At 42.6% G+C, this 20,412-nt stretch overlaps 1 protein-coding gene across 1 annotated transcript in view; it reads right to left on the reverse strand.

Annotated features, from left to right (window-relative positions):
* Nucleotides 1–1,315: 1,315 nt before the first annotated feature.
* The window catches only part of AFF3 (ALF transcription elongation factor 3), a 337,764-nt gene continuing 318,667 nt past the window's right edge, over nucleotides 1,316–20,412 (reverse strand). Inside the window, exons 18-21 of the mRNA XM_069770080.1 lie at nucleotides 18,133–18,226; nucleotides 13,965–14,014; nucleotides 13,610–13,824; nucleotides 1,316–12,265 (exon numbers count right to left, since the gene is read on the reverse strand). Of these exons, the coding sequence (XP_069626181.1) occupies nucleotides 12,144–12,265; nucleotides 13,610–13,824; nucleotides 13,965–14,014; nucleotides 18,133–18,226 (481 nt within the window). The 3' untranslated portion in view covers nucleotides 1,316–12,143. The remainder of the gene's footprint in view (nucleotides 12,266–13,609; nucleotides 13,825–13,964; nucleotides 14,015–18,132; nucleotides 18,227–20,412) is intronic.

Here is a 20,412-nt window from a genome sequence, read left to right on the forward strand (position 1 = left end):
GAAGTTAATGGAGCTGCGTGTGGTGTGTAGGACTGAACCGGCACTGGTGTGGGAGATAGCAGTGGGCTCACTCTGAGCCTCAGTGGTCTCAGAAACACAGCTACACGTAACTGTCCCTCTGGTGCGTGGTACGTCCGCTCCTCAGCTGCTGCAGGCAATGCCTGGGGAAGCTGTCTCCATCCTTTGAGGATGGCAGTTCTTGGGGAGACCATTCATTGCCTGTTCTCCTGTCCCAACAGGAGACTCCTGGCAGTGACGGGGAGCAGTGATGTCTTGTGTCAGCCCATCATGAATCATGGCACATCATAAGCCAGAGCTTGTTCTTGAAATACATTCCCCACCCTCAGTAGCAAAAGCTCTCCATTTGTGCGCTTCAATTTGCGATGGTTACAGTCCATTAAAGGCACATATTCATGTATGGTGGTGAGTCACAAAAGTGCAGAACATCTTTGGGAAGCTCATTTCTTCTGGCCTGCCCCTGAGATGTTCAGCCAGTACCTGCCCTGGCTGTCAGATGCTGCTTGGGAAAACATGATTTCCCCAGTAAGAAGCAGGAAGACATTCAGCCCCCAACTCCCCGGGTATTGATTGAGCAGAAAAGAACCACCAGAAGCTACCACTTGCAAAATGGTCATGTTAAAAGAGCAGCATTTAGGTTTTGGCCCCCAAAAGCATGCTGGAATAAGTACTTCTGAGAGACAGTAATCCTATATGGGAAGAAGCTATAAGAATTGGGACATAACTGGTGAACAATATGTGTGTGTGTGTGTGCCCGCGCGCATGTGTGTGTGTGGACAGGGCAAGGTGGGATGGAGAGAGACTTGATACTTGCATTTCTTGGGGTTTTATCATAATACTGGCCTATAGATTGTGAACTGCTGCTCTGCAACTGCTGAGATCATGGCTCTCTTGGCACTACTTACAGACGTTAATGGTCTTAAGGTACAGGGGCTTGTCTTCTACATCTAAATAAAGAAAAGTTTGGATTGGTTATGTGCTCATCCTGTGCCTCACTAAAAAGTAACAGTGACTCAGTTCTCCTTTCCCCAGAGCTGCCTCTTTTCACGTCTTTGGTTCTGTCAGACACTCCAGTTAAATCCAGTGCCTTGTTAATGAGATCTGCTGTGATGAATGAGCCTTTCCTCCTTCTTTGTACAAAGGTTTCAAAAGAGCTCACCCATGAAGGAAGTGTGGAGAAGGGTGGGTGGCTTAGGCAAGAGCACAGGCAGCTGCGATGGGACCCGAAAGCTGTAACACAAAACCATGCAATTTTTCCCTCAGAAAAAGGTTTAAGAAAGAGACAGATGAGGCATAATTGAGACAGAAGGATGTTGATTTCATGGTTTATTGTCACATTAAAAAAGTAATCTTACTGATGAATTAATATTTGCTTTTTAATATAAAAGTGCTTATTCTTACAAATCCTTAAGGCTCATTCTGTTACATTACAGTAGGATTTTTCACCATCCCAGAAACTGTGCTACATGAGTTTTGTATGAACTGTGGACATAGCAAAATCTCCAAACAGTAAAACAAGTCATTAAGAATTTCATTGCCTTTGTACACATGAACCTGTTTAATTGTGTAACATAATTTAACATGAAAACAAACAAAAGCAGAATTTTCTTGCATTATCTAGTTTGACTCGGAACTGATCCCCAAAAGATTTCTATTTTGCTTGAGCGAATGGAACAAATACAATTGGTTTTGAATCTCAGTTTTTTACTCGTACAGCAAAAAGGAAGGAGTGAGACAGGAGCGTTACAGATGTAGCGTTTACCCTATGTTGCTTACTAAAGAGAAAAGGAATGACTACAAAGCACAAGTACTGTTCATACGTGATATATTTATTTTTGTAATGTTCCTGTGTTGTACTTTTACTTAGGTAAAGCTCCCACTGAAGCCAATATGAGTTTTGCCTGAGGGAGGAATAAGGCCAGGGCTCACATGGGGAACATTTTAGATTAAGTAATTTATTATTTTTTTTTGTCTCACAATGGAAGAATGAAATAGGTGAAAGTTACTAAAGCTCTTGTTTGTATTGATCACAAGTGGAATATGATTTCTGGCATATATTATGATACACAGATAAGAGTATGCCATGTTTAATTTTAATCATAATCAGAGCTGTATTAGTTGGATGGGCAGTGAATTTGCTATTTCTACCTAAGTTTTAGATATCTACTTACTGTAAAGACCAATTTCTTTTTTTTTTGTCAATAATTGGGTCAAAATGCAGTAACTAAAAAAAATACCTAATGTGAAAGGTAAAAATAATTTAAAGTATTCTGGAGCACGGGGGGAAATGCTAACCGATCTAATAAATAAGGCAGTTTAAAGCATTTGTGACTGCTACCGTGATATATGTACATACTTTACAGCATAAATTACTGTACAGAATACTCTGTTTATTAACCTGTGTAAACAATATTGCCTGCTGTATGGGGACATATTGTGGGATTATGGTCAGTGGAAAGATAAACTGCTATAGCTTTGGCTGGGTGGGGGAGGCCTCAGGTAGCACACCCTCGGAGAGGAAGATCAGCGATATTTTATAAGCTGCAAATAAAGCCATCCTGACTAGAATAATTTAAAAAAAAAGTCTGCTGACATTTGTTGCTGTAAATGAAATATGGAAATGCATTTCTGCGGTTCGTAACAAAAACAATTCTGGGCATAAGCTGACCTTTGCGTACCTCATCTGGCCAGGGACGCTTGCGTAGAAGTTTGCTGAGTGAAAAGGGGAGGTGGGGAAGAGTCGCAAAGTGCCAGTATCCCACCATGCACCGTCCGTGCTGCCAGCGCGCCCGGCAGGACGGTCGGTGGCTGGACCCCACACTGGGACCGCCGCATTGCCTTTTCAGCCACTGGTGCTACACGCGGTGTGGGAAATGGGGACGGAATTAGGACTACTGCAACTAATGCAACTGGCTGGAGAAGTAATGACAAATTTAAGAATCTTGTTATTTTGGCTGCCCTGTACTGTCTTCCCCACCCACCCGCAGCGTGGTTTAGTTTTGGCTTCTGCATGGTGGCAACTCCATGGAAGAGAGTCTCTGTGGGATGCCTACCAACGTGGCCCTGGTCAGCGAACGCCACCGCAGTCCAGGGTTTCATTAATAATACACCCAGGAAGGCAGGGAGTTGCTGTAAGCAGTAAGTGTGTGTGCAGCCGTGATGTGTTACAGCAGTTATCGTCTCCATCTGCCATGGTCAGCACGGAGCAATGTCCCTGCACAGGAGGACCAGGGGTCAGCCTCGGGCTGCCCGGAGAGCAGCTCTCACACTGCCTGGATCCTCTGCCTCGGCTCCCGCCCCTCCGGTTGCCGTCTGCGGAAAGAGACAGCCTACCAGTGGCACCTCAAGCACACCTTAATCCGGCTGCTCTGAAGTTCTCAACACAACACGGTTCCTTCTGCCTCCACCGGCAGCAAGGGACACTGCCTGGCCAGCCCTGGGAGCTGCTGTGGGACTGCTGGTCTGCAGGCAGGCCACAAGCTTTAGGTGGTCTGGGGTGGCCTACAGGCTGTTCATCATGGAGAAAATTGCCATTGTCACATAATGAATTGAAAAATGCTGTTGAATTTCCATAAAAAAGAGTAATATTGGCCTCATGTGGGCTCACAGCCAATCTCTTCTCTTTCGCCATCTACAGAAAAACTGTTTCTTCTGTTTAAGGGAAGCCAGCTCTACTTCCAGAACACATACAGAAAAAGTGCCTGTGAGTGTTTAGTAAATTGTAAAATATATTTTCTTGATATTTCAGTAATCTTAATAGAAGCAAGGTGCACATTCAGTCCTCAAGGAACTACTTACTTCTTTGGATTTGGGCACAGGGAATTAGAGAGTGGGCAAGAGATGGTCCAAGTCTAAAATGTATGCTTTAACTCAGAAATAAATGTATTTACCACATACCTATTTTCCTGCATATCTGCTCCCTCCCAACGTGATCTCAGCCCCATCCTACACCAGCGCATCCTAAGGTATTTACCAATTTCAGCAGGCACTCTTGTTAGCTGGGGTGGGATTTATAGCATCCCTGTATTTGAGCTTATCACCTAAATTCCCTTTGTAGCCAGTGGACAGAAACAAGCCTTTCTAGGGTGTAATTCGTTGTGCTTATTTTAGACCTTCAGTACAAGATGAGGTGAATCCCAACTTCTGTGTTTAATTTAGGACCTTGTTTCTCTCTCATTCCACCTTCTCTTGCTATTTAACCCCAGTGAATTGTTACAAGGCTGATTGTGTGTCCTTAATGGCCTAAAAAAGGTCCTTGCACAGGTGTGAGACCACCAGTTCCTGCTGGTTCTACTGCAGGGCCATAAAGCAGCAATGCTCATTCAAGCAGATCAGTAACACGAGAAGAACGCAGAGAGGTCTCGAGCTGCTCGGAGCACCTCTGCACTGCCCTCCATCTTCTTTCCTGTGAGTAATTTCAGCTCTACCTTATCCTGTATGTCACAAGCCCAGGCTGGGAGATGGGGTTGAGGAAGAATATGTCTAGAACTGCAGAAGAGCTGAGTGTGGGGCCATGAAGGCAAAATGAAAGGCCGAGGAGCTAATAAATGAATTACTGTATTGATATGACACTAGTTAGCTATGTGTGATTTGCTGGAGAAAGCCAGAAGTTCCCATCTTCCCATATAGCACCTTATGCAAATGGAAGACGGACTTGTTTGTGAAGGCAGACCCCCAAAGGGACCTTGACATCCAGAGGGGCCTTGACAGACTTGAGGAGAGGACCCGTGTGACCTCATGAGGTTCAACAAGGCCAAGTGCAAGGTCCTGCACCTGGGTTGGGCCAAGCCCCAATATCAATACAGACGGGGGATGTACTGATTGAGGGCAGCCCTGTGGAGAAGGACTTGGTGGTACTGGTGGATGAAAAGCTGGACACAAGCTGGTAACGTGCTCACAGCCCAGAAAGCCAACCGTATCCTGGGCTGCATCACAAGCAGCATGGCCAGCAGGTCGAGGGAGGGGATTCTGCCCCTCTGCTCTGCTCTGGTGAGACCCCACCTGCAGTTCTGCGTCCAGCTCTGGGGTCTCCGGTACAAGAAAGACAGGGACCTGTTTGAGCGGATCCAGAGGAGTGCCACCAAGATGATCAGAGGGCTGGAACACCTCTCCTATGAAGACAGGCTGAGAGAGTTGCTGTTGTTCAGCCTGGAGAAGAGAAGGCTCCGGGGAGACCTTATTGTGGCCTTTCAATACTTGAAGGGAACTGATAAGAAAGATGGAGAAAGACTTTTTTTACCAGGGCCTGTAGTGACAGAACAAGGGGCAACAGTTTTCAACTGAAAGAGGGTAGATTTAGATTGGACATAAGGAAGAAATTCTTCACTATGAGGGTGGTGAGGCACTGGAGCAGGTTGCCCAGAGAGGTTGTGGATGCCCCATCCCTGGAAGTGTTCAAGACCAGATTGGAAGCGGCTCTGAGCAATCTGGTCTGGCTGAAGTTGTCCCTGCCCATGGCAGGGGGCTTGGACTAGATGATCTTTAAAGTCCCTTTCAACCCAAACCATTCTCTGATTCTCTCATGCTATGATAAATCCAAACTGCAAATGAAAATATCCTTTTTCAAGACAAATATTTCCCAAAATGGAAGTGAGAAAATTACTAAGAAGGGCCTGTCCTTTGCTAATGTTTGGTAAATGTTATCTATAGATGTCTAGCTTGTTCCTGCAGGAAGTATTTCCTTTCATGTCTGTTGACAAGGTGAGAATTCCGTATCTAAGAATGCCAAGTGGAGGAGAAAAGGATAACTGGTGCTAAGGAAGGAAGAATTTGTTAGTATTGCCTGAATACCATGAACAGCAATAGAAACATTTTGTTGACTTGACTGGTGTTCAATCCTTGGTGAAGTGCTTTATTGATGACTTCTAGAGGTAATGTGCCAGAACAGAGCTGGGAGTATGACCTGGGGGTGCTGGCTAACGATGGTGTGATTTGGGAAGGCAACTCCCTGAACATTGTGCTCCCAACATATCTTCCCAGCTCAGTTACTGGTAATGTGCATCACAGACACTTATTTTGTTATGAGAGACAATTTTTTTTATGTTTTGTTAAGTCCCCTCTGCAGTGCACCATTCTAAAAGAAAATTTCCACTGATTTGAAGCTATTTGAAGCTGGATTTGGAATAACAAATGATTTGAATACTTCTGAGGCTGTTATGAGAAACAGACTTGGTACAACTGGGGAAGCAAATTTCTTTCACAGAAAGACAAAGTGGCTCAAAGACACAAAAAGATTTGAAATTCTTAGGATGGCTACACGGCACTTGGTTAACCTATACTGCTTGTCCCATTATGTACTGTTGTGATTCTTGCCCTCTACCAGGATCAAAGTTATAGATACTCTGGGAACGGCAATTTCACCTAGGCTGTGACTCCCCTCAGCGCTAAGCACAAGTTATATATACTCTGGTGCTTACATTGAGAGCTTACATGGTATTTAAGGATTTTGAGGGTCTTGCAGCTCTGGACTCATGGGTGAAATTCATCCAGTGTACTTAGCAGTTTTTTCCATAGCTCTTCTACAGCACTTTCCTTCTGAGGATACAAAGTGATTTGCAAACATTAATTAATTCTCATAAAGCCCTATGAGGCAGATAAGTGTTAAGTATCCCTGTGTTAGTACATATGAGAAACATGAGACCTGAGTGCCTTATGATCCATGCTGTTATCTATATTCACTCCCAAAAAGGAATATGCGCCTTGGGACAGAGGAAATCCCCATTTTTTTCGTCATTCTGTTGCTTTCCTTGGACCCTCTGGAGTCCTTCAAGGGCAGCAGGGATGAGGCTGGGATTCAAGCTACAGTGTGTGAGATTCAAGCTACACAGATCAGAAAAGAGAAGGAGCCTTGCTGTATTTGCTGCCAGTTTTGTGGGGGAAAGCAAGGCCCTTTATGCAGTCTGCGGGTTACTTGCTCCATGCTTTAGCATCCCGTTTGAAAGGTAGGTTGGGCTGCCAAAGTAGAAAACACCCCTGAAAGTGCAGGCATACTTGCGGAATACCAAGAGCAATAGAGCCAGACAGCAAGCGGAGGCAGAGGAATTACATGAAGAAATAGCCCCAGCCAAATCCCGCCTGTCTCACTGAGGAAAAACCATAGTCTTGAAAGAACGATGGAGCCTTGGATGCTCCAAATCTTAGTGTTTTTCCTCTCTGTAGCTTTAGTGAAGTAAGCACAAACAGGGCCTAAAGTGACCTTCTCAGTTTGTTAATTAACCTTAAGAAGAATTTACATCATGGCAACCATTGACACTGGAAATGGAGTCTTGGCCTTATTGAGAGCAAATGGTAGGTTTATGAGAGACATTAAAGTAGCCAAATTTTCAGGTTAACAATATTGGGTGAAAGACATTGTTCTCCAGTTTTTGAGACAGACTAGACATAAGATCATCCAAATGCTTTTCTGAATGCATTCTGACAAATTTATCTATGGTTACATGCCTTCCCAGCCCTCAGTGCACAGCACATAAGCTAATGTAACAATTATAATTATGATAGTGATCAGACCTACCAGGTCTTTTTAAGACATGAAAATCAGACTAATTCTCTAGTTCAAACACAATGAGTTCAAATATGTGATGTAAATGGTCACAAAAAGATATCAAAACGAGAGGCATGTTAGGTCTGTGCCAGCCAAACTTCTATTGTTATCTTAACAAGTCCATATTCTTCAGGCATTGTTTGTATTTCTATTGTGCCAAGAGATTTTATTCTTTAGTTTGAGGATTCTCCCTGAATGGGGGAGGGAAACGTTGCTATCGCTGTGAAAAAGAAACATTTCTTTCTGACATATTAAGCATTAAGAGGATTATGTAAAGGCAAGGCATATTGCAGAAGGAGATGTTCTTAATATAGCTTTGACCATGAAGCCATGACCCTCCAGAAAATTTAGGGGAGTTAAAATACCTATTGCTTTGACAATCTTTTCATTTAAAAAAAACCTTCTTGTAAAAAGATTAAGGAATTCATCCACTGTTATTTACATAAAATTCAACCTTTCCTGCTTAAAATCATGAATCATTTAATGTCACATCTGCAGGGTATCTGAGGCAGATGCCATTAATCCAAGTCATTTCACAAATTCCAATTTCATTCGGATTAAAACCTACAACTAAATCAGTGAATAGTATATACTGTACATGCGTTAAGGCTGGTGACTACTAAAGTCTCTTGGGTAGATAAACTAAGCGCAGATTAGCCAGGTCTAAGTATATGTCCTCATCTAGGGAAAAAAAGATATCCTGACATTTCAGTGTTGTAGATTTGAATCAGTAGCCATGAAAAATGGTTGAACATTTGTATTACAAGAGAGATACTATGGCACAGTCCCAAAGGTGCATTTCTTATAAATTAATTAGCCACACAAATTATTTTGATAACAGCTACTGCACTTCTGAGGTGGTATGGCTGCTCAGTGATGAGTACTTGATGATCAATGGTAGGCACTAGTAATATCCTTCATGCTGAGTGACTTTTATTACTATTTAGATTTACAGTATATACATATGTGTTCGTATCTACACTTAGGGCTTGATCTTCTTAACCTCCTTTACCTAAGGTCCTCTGTTCACTATAATCTCTTCCTTTGGAGCCCTGCGATATTTGGATAAAAGAATAGGCAAACAAGGGGTTGGGATATCCTGCTGTGCGACAGGGAGGACTATGCTTGGCTTTTGGCCACACTTGAACCTCTGCATACATTTTGTTCTTACCTGTCACTCATGCCACCACAGAATACTATAAAGGATTAAGGCCAAGGGGCCTGTATGATCTTGCTGTCTGTGAGGATCCTATAGGCTGCTCTGTATTTTTTGCATCCACCTACGATACATAGTTCCTTTGAATCCATTCCCATTGCTTTACCAACCCTGACTGATTCAGAAGCCTCTGTTTGTAAGAAAACCTCTTCCTCCAGGCATAATCCTTCTGGATTTGTACGGAATGACTTCTTACTTTCCCCAAATGAACCTGAACATTGCTATGGCGTAAAGAAGCCTGCATGTTCCTGGACTTTTACAACAGATTAAAACAAGCCAGTGTCTTTCATGGAACCCCAAAGGACAGTCTCCTCTGGTCCCATCCAGAACACACAGAGCACCTTTGACTCATGGTGAGGTGCCTAAGACTATTCAGGTTCTTAAGGTGGAGCATATGCTTAATTGGACCAGACCTAAAAGCCACATGCACTTTTCCAGACCAGGCCCTAAGAAGATGAAATGAAGTATTTGTTGTCACCATGCCACATTCAGTCATCTAAACAGCAGCAACCGTATACAGCAAATAGTCTGCACAAAAGAGTATTCTAAGTAATCTCACCAAAAGAGTATAGCTGCAATAAACCCTATGGAGAGAAGGCCAAAAGCCCTAATCTATTTATACATCTAGTTGGTTTAAATGGCTGCTATTTCATCCTCTTACACCACCAGAAGTTAAGGCTCAGTGTGCTCATCAGACAACACAGATGATGCCAGCACAAAAACTAAAACCCAGCGTGTTTTTCCATGGAAGTAATGGGTATTTTAGCTGGAATAATTCCATATAAGAACAAGGTACAAGAAAGGACAATCATCTACATGAGATCCTTAGTACTTGGAAATGTTACAACAGGACAGCATTAATTCTTGCATTTCTTTGAAGTTTCTTGACATATTACATCCATACAAAGAGTTCATCGTGATTAAGAAAAATATCCCGATCTTAGTAAAATAAACATGCTTCAAAGTTCCATATTTGAAACTCAAATGCCACATGTGCAATAAAACTAAACTCCATTTAAGGCAAGTAATATATGTCACTTCTAAAATTTCTCAAATAGCAGTAAGGGCTCCAAAACCCCCAAACTTATCTGAAGATAAACATCATAGGCACTGTCAAAGAAAACAGAAGCTAGTCTAACTGGAATTTCACTTTCCTAATCTGAGGAGAAATCCCACAGTACCTTCATATGGTATTGAAGCAGCTGACAGAATCCATTGCTACTAGTCTAGTAAATCACGACAGACTTCCACAGCTGAAGATCAGGCAAGTGATAAACAGAAAGGCACCGATCAAGTTCTCCATGATACTTGTGACCAAAAAAATTGTGTTCCTTCTGGGGTGGGTAAGAGCCAGAGTTAAGAGTGATGGGAGGACTTGGAGGATGTGTATTTTGTCATTTAAAGGCAGGTCCATGTTCACTCTTAAAGCCAGCCACACTGTAACACTCAAGACCATGCTAAGAGGTGACCACAGCCTGAGCTCAGGACTTCTCTTGTGGGAGAAGCATCTGAGCACCAATGGGCACATAAATATTGGCTCAGGATGGCTTGGGGCTGAGCGGTTCCTCAGTAGCTACCCCACTGAGCTGCTTCAAAGAACAGGGTGAATGCTCTGAGTGACAGCTGGAGCTACAGTAACCAGCCTTGACCAAAAAATGCAGGTATGTGGGGCTCAGTGTGCTCTCAAGCCCACTCTTTACCACAGGGTACATACAGCCTGTGTCACCAAAGACATTTTACTGAGCAAACGTGCTGCACTGTTTGGTATCTTTTTTTCAAAATGCAGCTCTTCAAAAATGGGGGAGGAAAAAAAAAGGCATCAAGGACCAATCAATCAACCATCGATATCAGTGGCTACTTCTACTTGTATCTTCTATTGAAAGAGTCTTTTGTACTCACATTTCCTTAAGATATAAGTAAATTAGATTAGAAAACAACAATCAAAGGGTCCAACCACTGACTTGGACAAGAACAGTCCATTGAAAGTCACTGGAGCTGCTGACTTGAGTAAAGGCTGTAAATCTGATGCAAAACCCCTGTATCTCCAACACAGAAAAAGAAAACTAAATGTGTGAAAACCACTGAAAATGAACAAAAATGCACCGAATGCAAGCACAGTTGATATGAACTGGCCTTGACCCCAGCTGACCCAAATTAAACTCCAATTATTGTGGGATTAATTCTTCTGGCATGAAAAACACAGCCTGTCAACAGAAATTGAAAACATTCCATAAATCAAGAAACATTAAAGCCTAGTTGAGGATTATGCATGAAGAGTGAGAGGATTATGATAGGAAACAGTTCTTAGCCTGATGAGCAGCAAACTCAGCTTCCCAGATAAAGGAAATTGCATGTAATGCTCCCATACAGCCTAGAAGAAAATGCTGCAAGCTTCTGCTAGATGAAAAAGATATGAAAGTAAAAATCTGTGGGATGAAGCCTTCCCATGCAAAGCCAACAGCTGTTATAGATATCTCTCTGTCCCTCTGTGTGTACGCAGCTGAAATTAACACATTTTCTTTACTAAGTGGATAGCAGTTTGCCATATTTTTTCATTTATCTCTTTAGTGTCAGTAACAGAATGCAATTTTCGACCAACTCCTTTAAGTTCTTGCTATCAGCGTATGTGTTTTCAGGCTTTTTGCTTGATACTGGTAGGTTATACTGTTGGTGAGGAGCTGAACAAGAGCTAAAGTTATTTAAAAAGACAGGAGATAAACAAATGTGCGCAATTTGTTGAAACTTATTGCACATGAAGGAATGCCGTCTTTCTCCAACTTGATGTGGACTACACAACTCCTCTGTGTGCCCCAGTGGGGAAGTAACAGGTGGATGGCACATTAATTTTGAAACTTCTGTGGCATGTCCATGCTCGCAGTAAAAGCTCTCCATGTCTATGATTTGCCCTCATCCATTCCAGTCCAGGAAAGCCCTTGTGTATGTGCTTAAGCTCTGCTGAAGTCAATGGGATTTCAGTACAAGCTTAAAGTTAAGAATCTATTGAGAGCTTTCCTGAATAGGGATCTGTGCTTATTGCACTTGGTTCAATCAGCCCATGAGATTTTGGTTTCTGAGTTTTTCAGCACAAGAATAGAAAGGGTATGTTTTGTGCATTAAGATCAGTTCTTTCTAGTATTTCTAGTGTGTGAAGATGTTTGGAGAGTGGTACAGAACAATTCATTCTGAAGAGACATCATTGTATATTGTACATATGCACATGTCTACACTCAGAAAAATTTTGCTCAATGTTGAAGAAATATTCACCTTTGTTTGGATCAATGCTGTGGTTGACTATTTCTGTAGCACAGTGTCCAGAATAACTGAATTATCCATGGAAGGTATACTGTCCATGTGAATGGCACACAGTCATTATGACAAGTGAGCGCTATTCCGCACCCAGTGAAGTCCTTGTTGAGTGTATTGAACTAAATGCTCCATACTGCTGTGCAAGGTGATAGGTCCCATCAATGCGTCCAAGTCGTTAAAAAAATCTACAGGGAAAAAAAGATTCAGCATCAGAAGAGTGAAGCTGTATTTGCTACTTGTCACCCTTTAATAGATTTTATTCTCTTGCAAATTGAGTCAAGCTGAACATTTCATGGGAATGAAAGTTTAGTGCTGGTGAGATTAATTTTAAAGCCCTGTGGTTCATGATGTTACAGGCTGATGCACAACAATTTTCTTTTTAAAGAACAAAACAGTGAGTTCTTTGGCTTTGCTTTTCATTAATTTCCAGTGAGTCTTGATAAAGAAAACAGATGCTGGGCAAGATTTATTTTGAGATTAAGGACAACTGCATCAAAAAGTCTACACACAAGTGTCTATCTGTACATATGCTAGATATTTAAGCTACTATGACAGAGAAATAGAGGCCTGTACAACATGGTCAACCCAGCCTATAGAGTAATTTGGCTAACTAGCCACTAGGGACTTAATTCAGTTGCCTGCTGGGAGGCATGTAGTGCCCATTTGAGGTGCTCTCAAAAGGCAGTTGATATATATAGCCTGGCATGGCAGATCTAACACAGGACGTACAGGAGACTTCTGGAGTGGCTGTGTAGGTAAGGATGGCATTTGGCAGCTATGGTTAGGCAATTGAATTGTGTTCCTGTCTCCCCTTCAGGGTGAACTGAATAGCTCTCTGCTGTTTGTATTGAACAAAGCTCCATCAACTGCAATGGGAGATTAGCCCCTCAACTCATATACGCACACCTACACTTAGGTGTCCCCATTTTGATTTGAATCCTGCCCACGCCCCTGCCATAAATACATAAATTAGCTTGAAAACCAAGGAATACTTTACCATCAAGTCAGGTGCTGAGGCACTTGCTCATGGAAACCAGTTCAGCTGATAGAAGTTTGCTCTGAAGGTGGAGCAAGGTACCTCATTCCCATCTGTGTCTGCTTGGGTGGGGAGAGGGCTAGGGGTATGTTATTCCTTCTGCAGAAGGGAAGTGTGCTCCTGCTTTTTGACGTGGTCTGGCTAAACACATCCCATCCAGCTCCACGACTTTGGGGGGCAGGAAGCTGCCTGACCTCCCACAAACCTTTCTCTCCAGAATGACACAGATGGCACTGAATGGTACCCATAGCTATGTCTGTGACCTCTCTGTCACCAGTCCTGACCAGCCAAATAAAGAAAAAAGTTACATGCTTCTGAGAGAGACGGCTATCAAAATTGTCTTTTGGGGCCATTTTGGAACAGCCTAGGAGCAGACTGAAGAAAAAAAATCACCTCTGCAGTCCTACCTTGCAGACAGGATTCCTATCAAAATAGTTATTTCCCTGATCACGTGACAGTCTTCTCGAATAGTCCATTGCCTTGACTCACTCACCTCTGTTTTCCTTGGCCAGGTTGTCAGCCATCTCCCAGTAGTCATAGCTATGCAGGATGCTGTTGGTGATGCTGACGTGGTTGGCGGCCATCTGATGAATGCGCTGTGGGATGCTGATGATAGGAGATGGGGAAGGGGCCCCTGTGCTCCCCTGGGATCCTACAGAGCTGACTGGAGAAGGGCTAGGGGACATCGGTGATGGAGTGCCTGTGCTCCTGGAAACAGATGTTAATACAGTTACTTAAAAGGTGTTGGGATTAAAACCATGAGAGTATCAGAACATACTGCAGGTAAGAAAATATAATTTCTGACTGCCAATCTGACTGCCAATGATGTAAGTTTCTGTATGACTTACTTTCCACTGGCACCCCAAGGAGATGGGTTCTGGGCAGCTTTTGATGAATTCTGTAAAGGAAAAAATAATTCACAATGCCTATAATTTATATAAGACTATGAAATGAAGAACATTAAGCAGTATAAAAGTAAAGAAATGTAAAGAAAAAATTGTGCAGATAGAACTATTCAAGTCTCCTGATGCAATAAACCCACTCAGCCTAGTTTGGTGTTGTGATGAAGCAGTGCTGCAGCACAGACCCAAATCACAGTCTATTGGGGATGGGGGCAGATTAGGAAAACCTGTTAGTTGAAACAGAAACTTTTCACAGAAATCCTGGGAGTTCAGAAGAAAGTGCTGCTAGGACTCTTTGTGAGGTTTAGGCTGGAATTTCTTGTGATAGAGAAAACCAGACAGATTTCCTCCTGCCCCCAAAGACAAATGTCATTCCCCTAGGACCTGTGAGACTGTGCAAGTCTGCTCAGCCTGGCTGACCACAGGGATGTGAACATGAGGCTCCCTCAGCTCAGATGGGTGTTTTAACCACCAGGCTGAAGAATGTTGTTCACGATTGCTCCTCTTGGAGCTGTTCTCCTTGGTCTGAATACGGCAGCATTCACAGGGTCAGAGAGACTGCCCTTGTAGACTGGTGGTTGTTCTAGCTGAAGGGTTACCCAGACCGTCCCCGAAAGGGACATTAGATCATTTAGTGTGATCTCTTGTATACCTGCAGTCGTTAAGACCCTCACTGGTATACAGACTGTGCTTAGGCTAAAGAATTTTATTGCTTGAGGAGAGACTACCTTGTACAAGCACTATGTTTACAGAGCAGGAGAAATTCAGGTGTCTGCAATAATAGAAACTGAATAGCTAAAATGATTCTAGTAGTTAATCTGCAAGAGCTGGTGAGAATTTACTGGCACGTTCCTGCCCGTTTGACCTGTGGAAAAACTCCTCCCCTCTCCCAAATGCAGTGACTGATTTAATCCTGGGCCTGTGAGAAAGAAGGATGTAGAAACCAGAAGTCTAAACCAAAACTTTTCTAGTCCAACCCATCCGCAGCCTCATATTCAGCAATGGCCAGTCTCTGATTCTTCAGAGCAAAGTGACCTCCTTGCACTCTCCCCTGAAACCATACACGCAGATAATTGTGTGCTGGAGAACAACCTTCCCTTCTTGACAACCATGGGAGACCAAGTGAAGTCCTGCAGCTCGAGATCTGTTTATGGATATTGTTTAAATGCAAGGCTGCAGGTGTTGCAAGCTGCAGGAGTTACAAGCATTAACAGCAGTACAAAAACTCTTGGCGTCCCATGGCTTAGGAAGGAAAAGTGATAAACAAGAGGCTTTGGAGCCTCACAGATTTCAAGGCCAGTAATTCCCCAGGACACTCCGTCTGCAGTTTCCCTTTTCCACCAATCAAGGAACTTTTAGCAGAAGATAAATTACTTTTTAATTTTATTTTATTTTATTCTTTTTAAGAAGGATAGCCAGTCATATAGAAATCTTAAGACACTATTTATCCTCCTTGTTCTCCTGTGTCCTGTTCTAATGTTTAGCAGGCCTCATGGTTAGAAAAACAGATTCTGTTTCAGGGTTTCAAGATTTAATTTTCTGAACTTCAGTGCTAGCTTTTGAATTTTGTTGGTCCAATGCCAGCAAAACTGCATGTCACCTGGTATTATCAGCTCTGTTTCCATATACACAATGATCACATCCTCTCTTAACCTGTTCTGCAGTAAGCTGGGCACATGTCCTGAGCCTCTCTTCAAAAAGTTTGTTTTCTCAGTTTTGATGTGTCCTCTGAACTTCCTCTTGTGTTCCCACATCTTTCATGTGCACACCAAAACTGGCTGTATTTTAGCAGTGATCACATCAGTGCTGTGTGCACCCTGGCATTCTTCCTGCATTTTGATACTGATACTACATCCTATGTAAGTGGTATGAAAACTAAACTTTGGAGTGTCCCACAGGGGGCTCTTCCTTCGATGGGTTTTGGTTTTTTTTGGCAGGAAGGGCTAAGGTGTGAAAGGAAGAAACCGAAAAGTTCTCATTTACCATCCTAAATAGAACCAACCCGTGAATCGTCGGCATTTGTTCCTCTTACAGAATAGTTTCTTTTTTTTTTTTTTTTCCTTTTCTTTTCTGATCTGTCTCAGAATTACTGGCCTTCATCTTTCTAGTGTAATGGAAACTGAGTACACGTTATTTACTTACAGAGTTGGAGGCAGGAAAATATGAAAACCGAAGTGGAGTGAAGGATACTTCTGCTGTAAATGTAACCAGCCTCTGCCTTACTGTACCACTTCCCACACCTTTTTTCTCATGTTTTAGGTATATTACTCCAGCTTCCTCTCAGTTCTGCACCAGAAAGGTGGGGGTAAGGATTCTAAAGAGTGTAATATTGTAAGGGACCATCTCTTATCCCACTTTGCTTACTGCTACTCATTATTCTGGTTTCTTTATGCTCTCAAATGTGTCTCGTCCCTGAATATCTGTGGCTTCTTTTTAATTCTCTGCTGCATTAATTTTTTTTTATAATGGAAATAAAATGCTTAAAAGGAGATTTAAATAATCATTTTTTCTTTTCTAAAAGAAAAGTGTGTCTAATTTTCCCTGCAAATGTGTGTGACAAGGTTTAAAATCTTTCATTGATTGATAATATATGTGGAAGTTCTTAATGCAGTCAGCATTTCACGTCACTTGGTTTTGAAAGCTTTTAGATACCAAATATGAAATGAGTGGAGAATTGGCTTGTTTTCCACTGAAAATTACAGCAAATGGATTTTTTTCCATTTTTACTTTCAAAGGTGAGAATACTTTCTAATGTGAAACTACGCTATCATTATATCAGCAGGAGCTCTGCAAAAAAACAAGCTCATCTTGGCTATAGCAGAGTATAAGTCCATTTTATGTTTGCTGTGAAACAGTTTCTGTCTGCTAGTAGGAGACATTTTACATGGTTGAGAGCCTGACCATCCTGTTCTTAATGCAGGTATTCTCTGAACTGGTAAAGAAAAATAAAGTACTGTAATAGGAACATATTTCTTTCCCCTGAAATCAAGTCTTTGTTAGAGAAACAACGTGTTGAATTATATGTTGCTAAATTTTTAGAAGCAATTACAGTGACTTCAATTTCAGTTTGACAATAACAGATCTGTCAATTTCCTTCACTGTCTTCATGTGTTCAGAATCTGGTCATGAGCATTTGTGCTTGTATTTGAATTTTTTTATTAACAAAATGTCAAAGGATGGATGTTTTTCATTTCAAGGTACCTCCCTCTGCAAAAATCCCCCTAACAGCTGAGTCCTGTGTTCAAAGACAAGTCCTGCAAAGCAGCTTGTCTTAAAGCACTTGTATGTTCATAGTATTTTTTTTTAATTAGAAAGATAAAGGCTAATTTTGTGTTAGATCAAATGCTGGATGGACTGACTGCTAGGTGAGCTCCACCTGGATTTGGTCTTGAGATACTTTCCAGAGAAAGGTTGCCTGTCACATAAAATATTTTAACATACTTTGAATGACTTCCTGTCTTATCCAAAATAACCAAGGTTTGGACCTGGCAGAGAGTAGAAAATGGAAGCAGTAGCAGGCAAAGCAAAGCAGGAAGGGGGAGCCAGCAGTGCCGTGCCAAGTACATGGCAGGCGGTTTGGTTGCCCTCTGATGCTTTCATACAACTCCCGCTGAAGTCAGCGTGGGCTGATTGCCAGTTCCTTGGGTAAGAACATGTCCCACTGCACTGTCCTACCTATCGATGGTGCTAAGTGGAAGCCCTGCAGTTGAGGACTGATCTAGATCAAAGTCTCCAACTCACAGGTAGTCTGGTGGGTCGTGTAAGCCTGGAGGGGATTCTTAGAGCAAAATCTGCAAAACCTATTCACAACAGAGCTGCATAGCACTAGACAATCAACCAAGAATGATCTGAAAGTACCTGCTTGTTAATACAATAAATTTCTCATCCTTCATGAAGGGACGCAGTGTGTATTTTGCAAAGAGGGGCCCTCATGAACACAGTACTGACTCAATTCTAGAACTGACTAGACATCAGGTGTTGCCATGGGATTCTATGGTAAAACTCTACTGGCTTCATAGGGGAAGAACTAAGCCCAGCACAGCTACTTTTTTAGTAAGATGCTGTATTTCCCATAATGACACACCAATTTAAAAACATGTCATAAAGAATGCACCTTGAAATACTCAATAAGCGCTTTCGAATACTTGACTGCATGGTCTCTCTTGAGTCGGAACATCCTCCAGTACAGAAGGGCCAGGCAGCGGTAACTAGAACAAAAGGGAAAGCAGAAGGTAAAGTGTGCCCCCTGAACAGAAATCCCAATTAATTAGCTTAAATTCTCAAACTAACACAGTGGAATGCTGACAGTACCTTGCTTATGGTTTTCATCACCATTTGTTCACAGTACTTCACATTTTGCCATGGATTCATGAGCAAGACTGGGTATTGCAGCCAGGACAGGTCACACTGACAAATGCTACCAGTGAGGTACTAAACTAACCATACTCAGAGGGGTTTGCAGGGTTGGGTTCCCAGGCCTTGGCTCTGACTTGAAGTCTGCACACTTGACCAAAGACCTCTCTGTGAAAAGGTCATTACAGGCCTGGAACTCAACAAGTGCATTTTTTTTTTTTTATTCCTTTTTGTAAATGCAAAGGCATCCTTTTGGTGTATCTCATCCTGGGCCTTTATTACAAGAGCCCGGAGCCTGTATAATGAACTAGAGTTATAATGGGTGTATTTTGTGTACACCCAGTGGTCTCTCTTCCAGCAGCTGGAGATAGCTGGGAAACAGGGAAACATCGGACCTGCCCAGATTTCACTGGCCAAGCTCCTCTGCGGGAAGCAGAACAGAGATTGCGTTGGAGCCTGGAGGCTGTTCCTAGGCCACCTGCCTGATTTGTTGCCCAGAGGAAACCAGGAGCGGGCTGAAAAACCCGATGTACTGTAGCGGAACTGTCTGCCCTTGTGCTCCTTGTTAGTCTGCAGAGTGCTGCACACCTTTAATGCTATGTAATTAAATGAGAGTAATAGCTATTAACTATAATTATGCATCACAATAACTGATAATCTGCATTCAGGACGCACAAACTCTTTTCTTTGCTATCGGCTTTAGGTGCACCGGTCTATTTTCTGAATGAGGGCTCGCCACCACCTTTTCCCAGCAAGCTTTTGGACTGGCAAGTGTGGGATTGCCCCTCGGTAACACAGCTTTGGAAGCAAAAATCTGGTGTGTTTTACTTCTCCTTTGGCAGCAGAGGCCTTACTTTTAAAAGCAGTTTTTAGTCTCGGAGCCAAGCTGAAGCACCAGAAGGCGACTTGAGTTTGGAAGTGCAGAGCTCTCCCCATCTCCCCGCACCCAGGAGCTGCCCAAACCCCAGCAAACCCTTCGAATGAACAAATTCCTCTTGGGGAAAAAACCCCCCAATCCCAGCCAGGGCTTCTCAGCCTGTGTCGCGTCCTGAAAGCAGCCAGGTGAATTTCTGCCTGTGGCCGCTGGAGGACAGCCTCTCCTTAGGAGAAGGGGAGCCGGGCGGGCCGGTGGGCTGGCAGCCTGCCCGGCGGGCGCTGGGAGCAGCCGGGGGACGCGGTGGCCTCGCAGCCACCATCACTCTCACTCTGTCACCTTCACAGGTACAGCACATATGCAAATGGTGTCAGCTCATCTGCTGGCTGGCAGACGGTGAGTTAAGATTGCTATTCATGGCCCAGAGAAGGCACCGGCTGCTTTCCCTCGCTCTGACCTTTCTGCTGGAACAGATGCAGCGGCTCTGTGAATTTGGATGTGGTTCTGCACACGCCGAAGCGCTCCGGCAGTTCTGAGCAACCCTTCATAATATTGCTTTTCCTTTTTTTTCTTTTTCTTTTTTTTTAACCGTTCTTTAGTTGTTTTCCCACCTAAGCGTTTTTAAAGGAATTGCCATGAATGCATTCTGGGCTCCTCCCGATGGCACAGCAAAGCAGTGACAAAGAAAGGGCATTTAAAAAAAAAAAAAAATTGCAGCTCTGAATATTTTGTTCCTTTTCCTACAAATGCTTAATTAGGACTCCTTATTTATGGAGGCTAAAGATGCATTTAATTTGGGTTTTTAACAGATGGTTAATAGATGTTAAAAACACACTTGCTGATTGTAAATGTCCACTTACTGAGAATCAGTAACCATGTAATAGGTATTTTATGTATTAACTACATAGATATTAATTAAAATTAGATTTTAATAATATTTTAGTATTTACTAGCAATCGGCAACCATCCTGTAGAATCTAAGGTGCGTGCATATATGTCTAGAAATCTCAATTTAGAAGGTAATCCAAGAGGCTTAATTACCACCATCACTGTATCTCCCTCCATATAATATAAATATAATTTATGATTATCAAGCCTAAAATGTCAGCCTCAAAAGAAATTACTGAGCTATTGGTACAAAAGTACATCACTCATAAAAACAACAAA

The sequence above is a fragment of the Haliaeetus albicilla genome, chromosome 25 (assembly GCF_947461875.1).
Source record: "Haliaeetus albicilla chromosome 25, bHalAlb1.1, whole genome shotgun sequence".
NCBI classification, from domain to species: Eukaryota; Metazoa; Chordata; class Aves; order Accipitriformes; family Accipitridae; genus Haliaeetus; species Haliaeetus albicilla.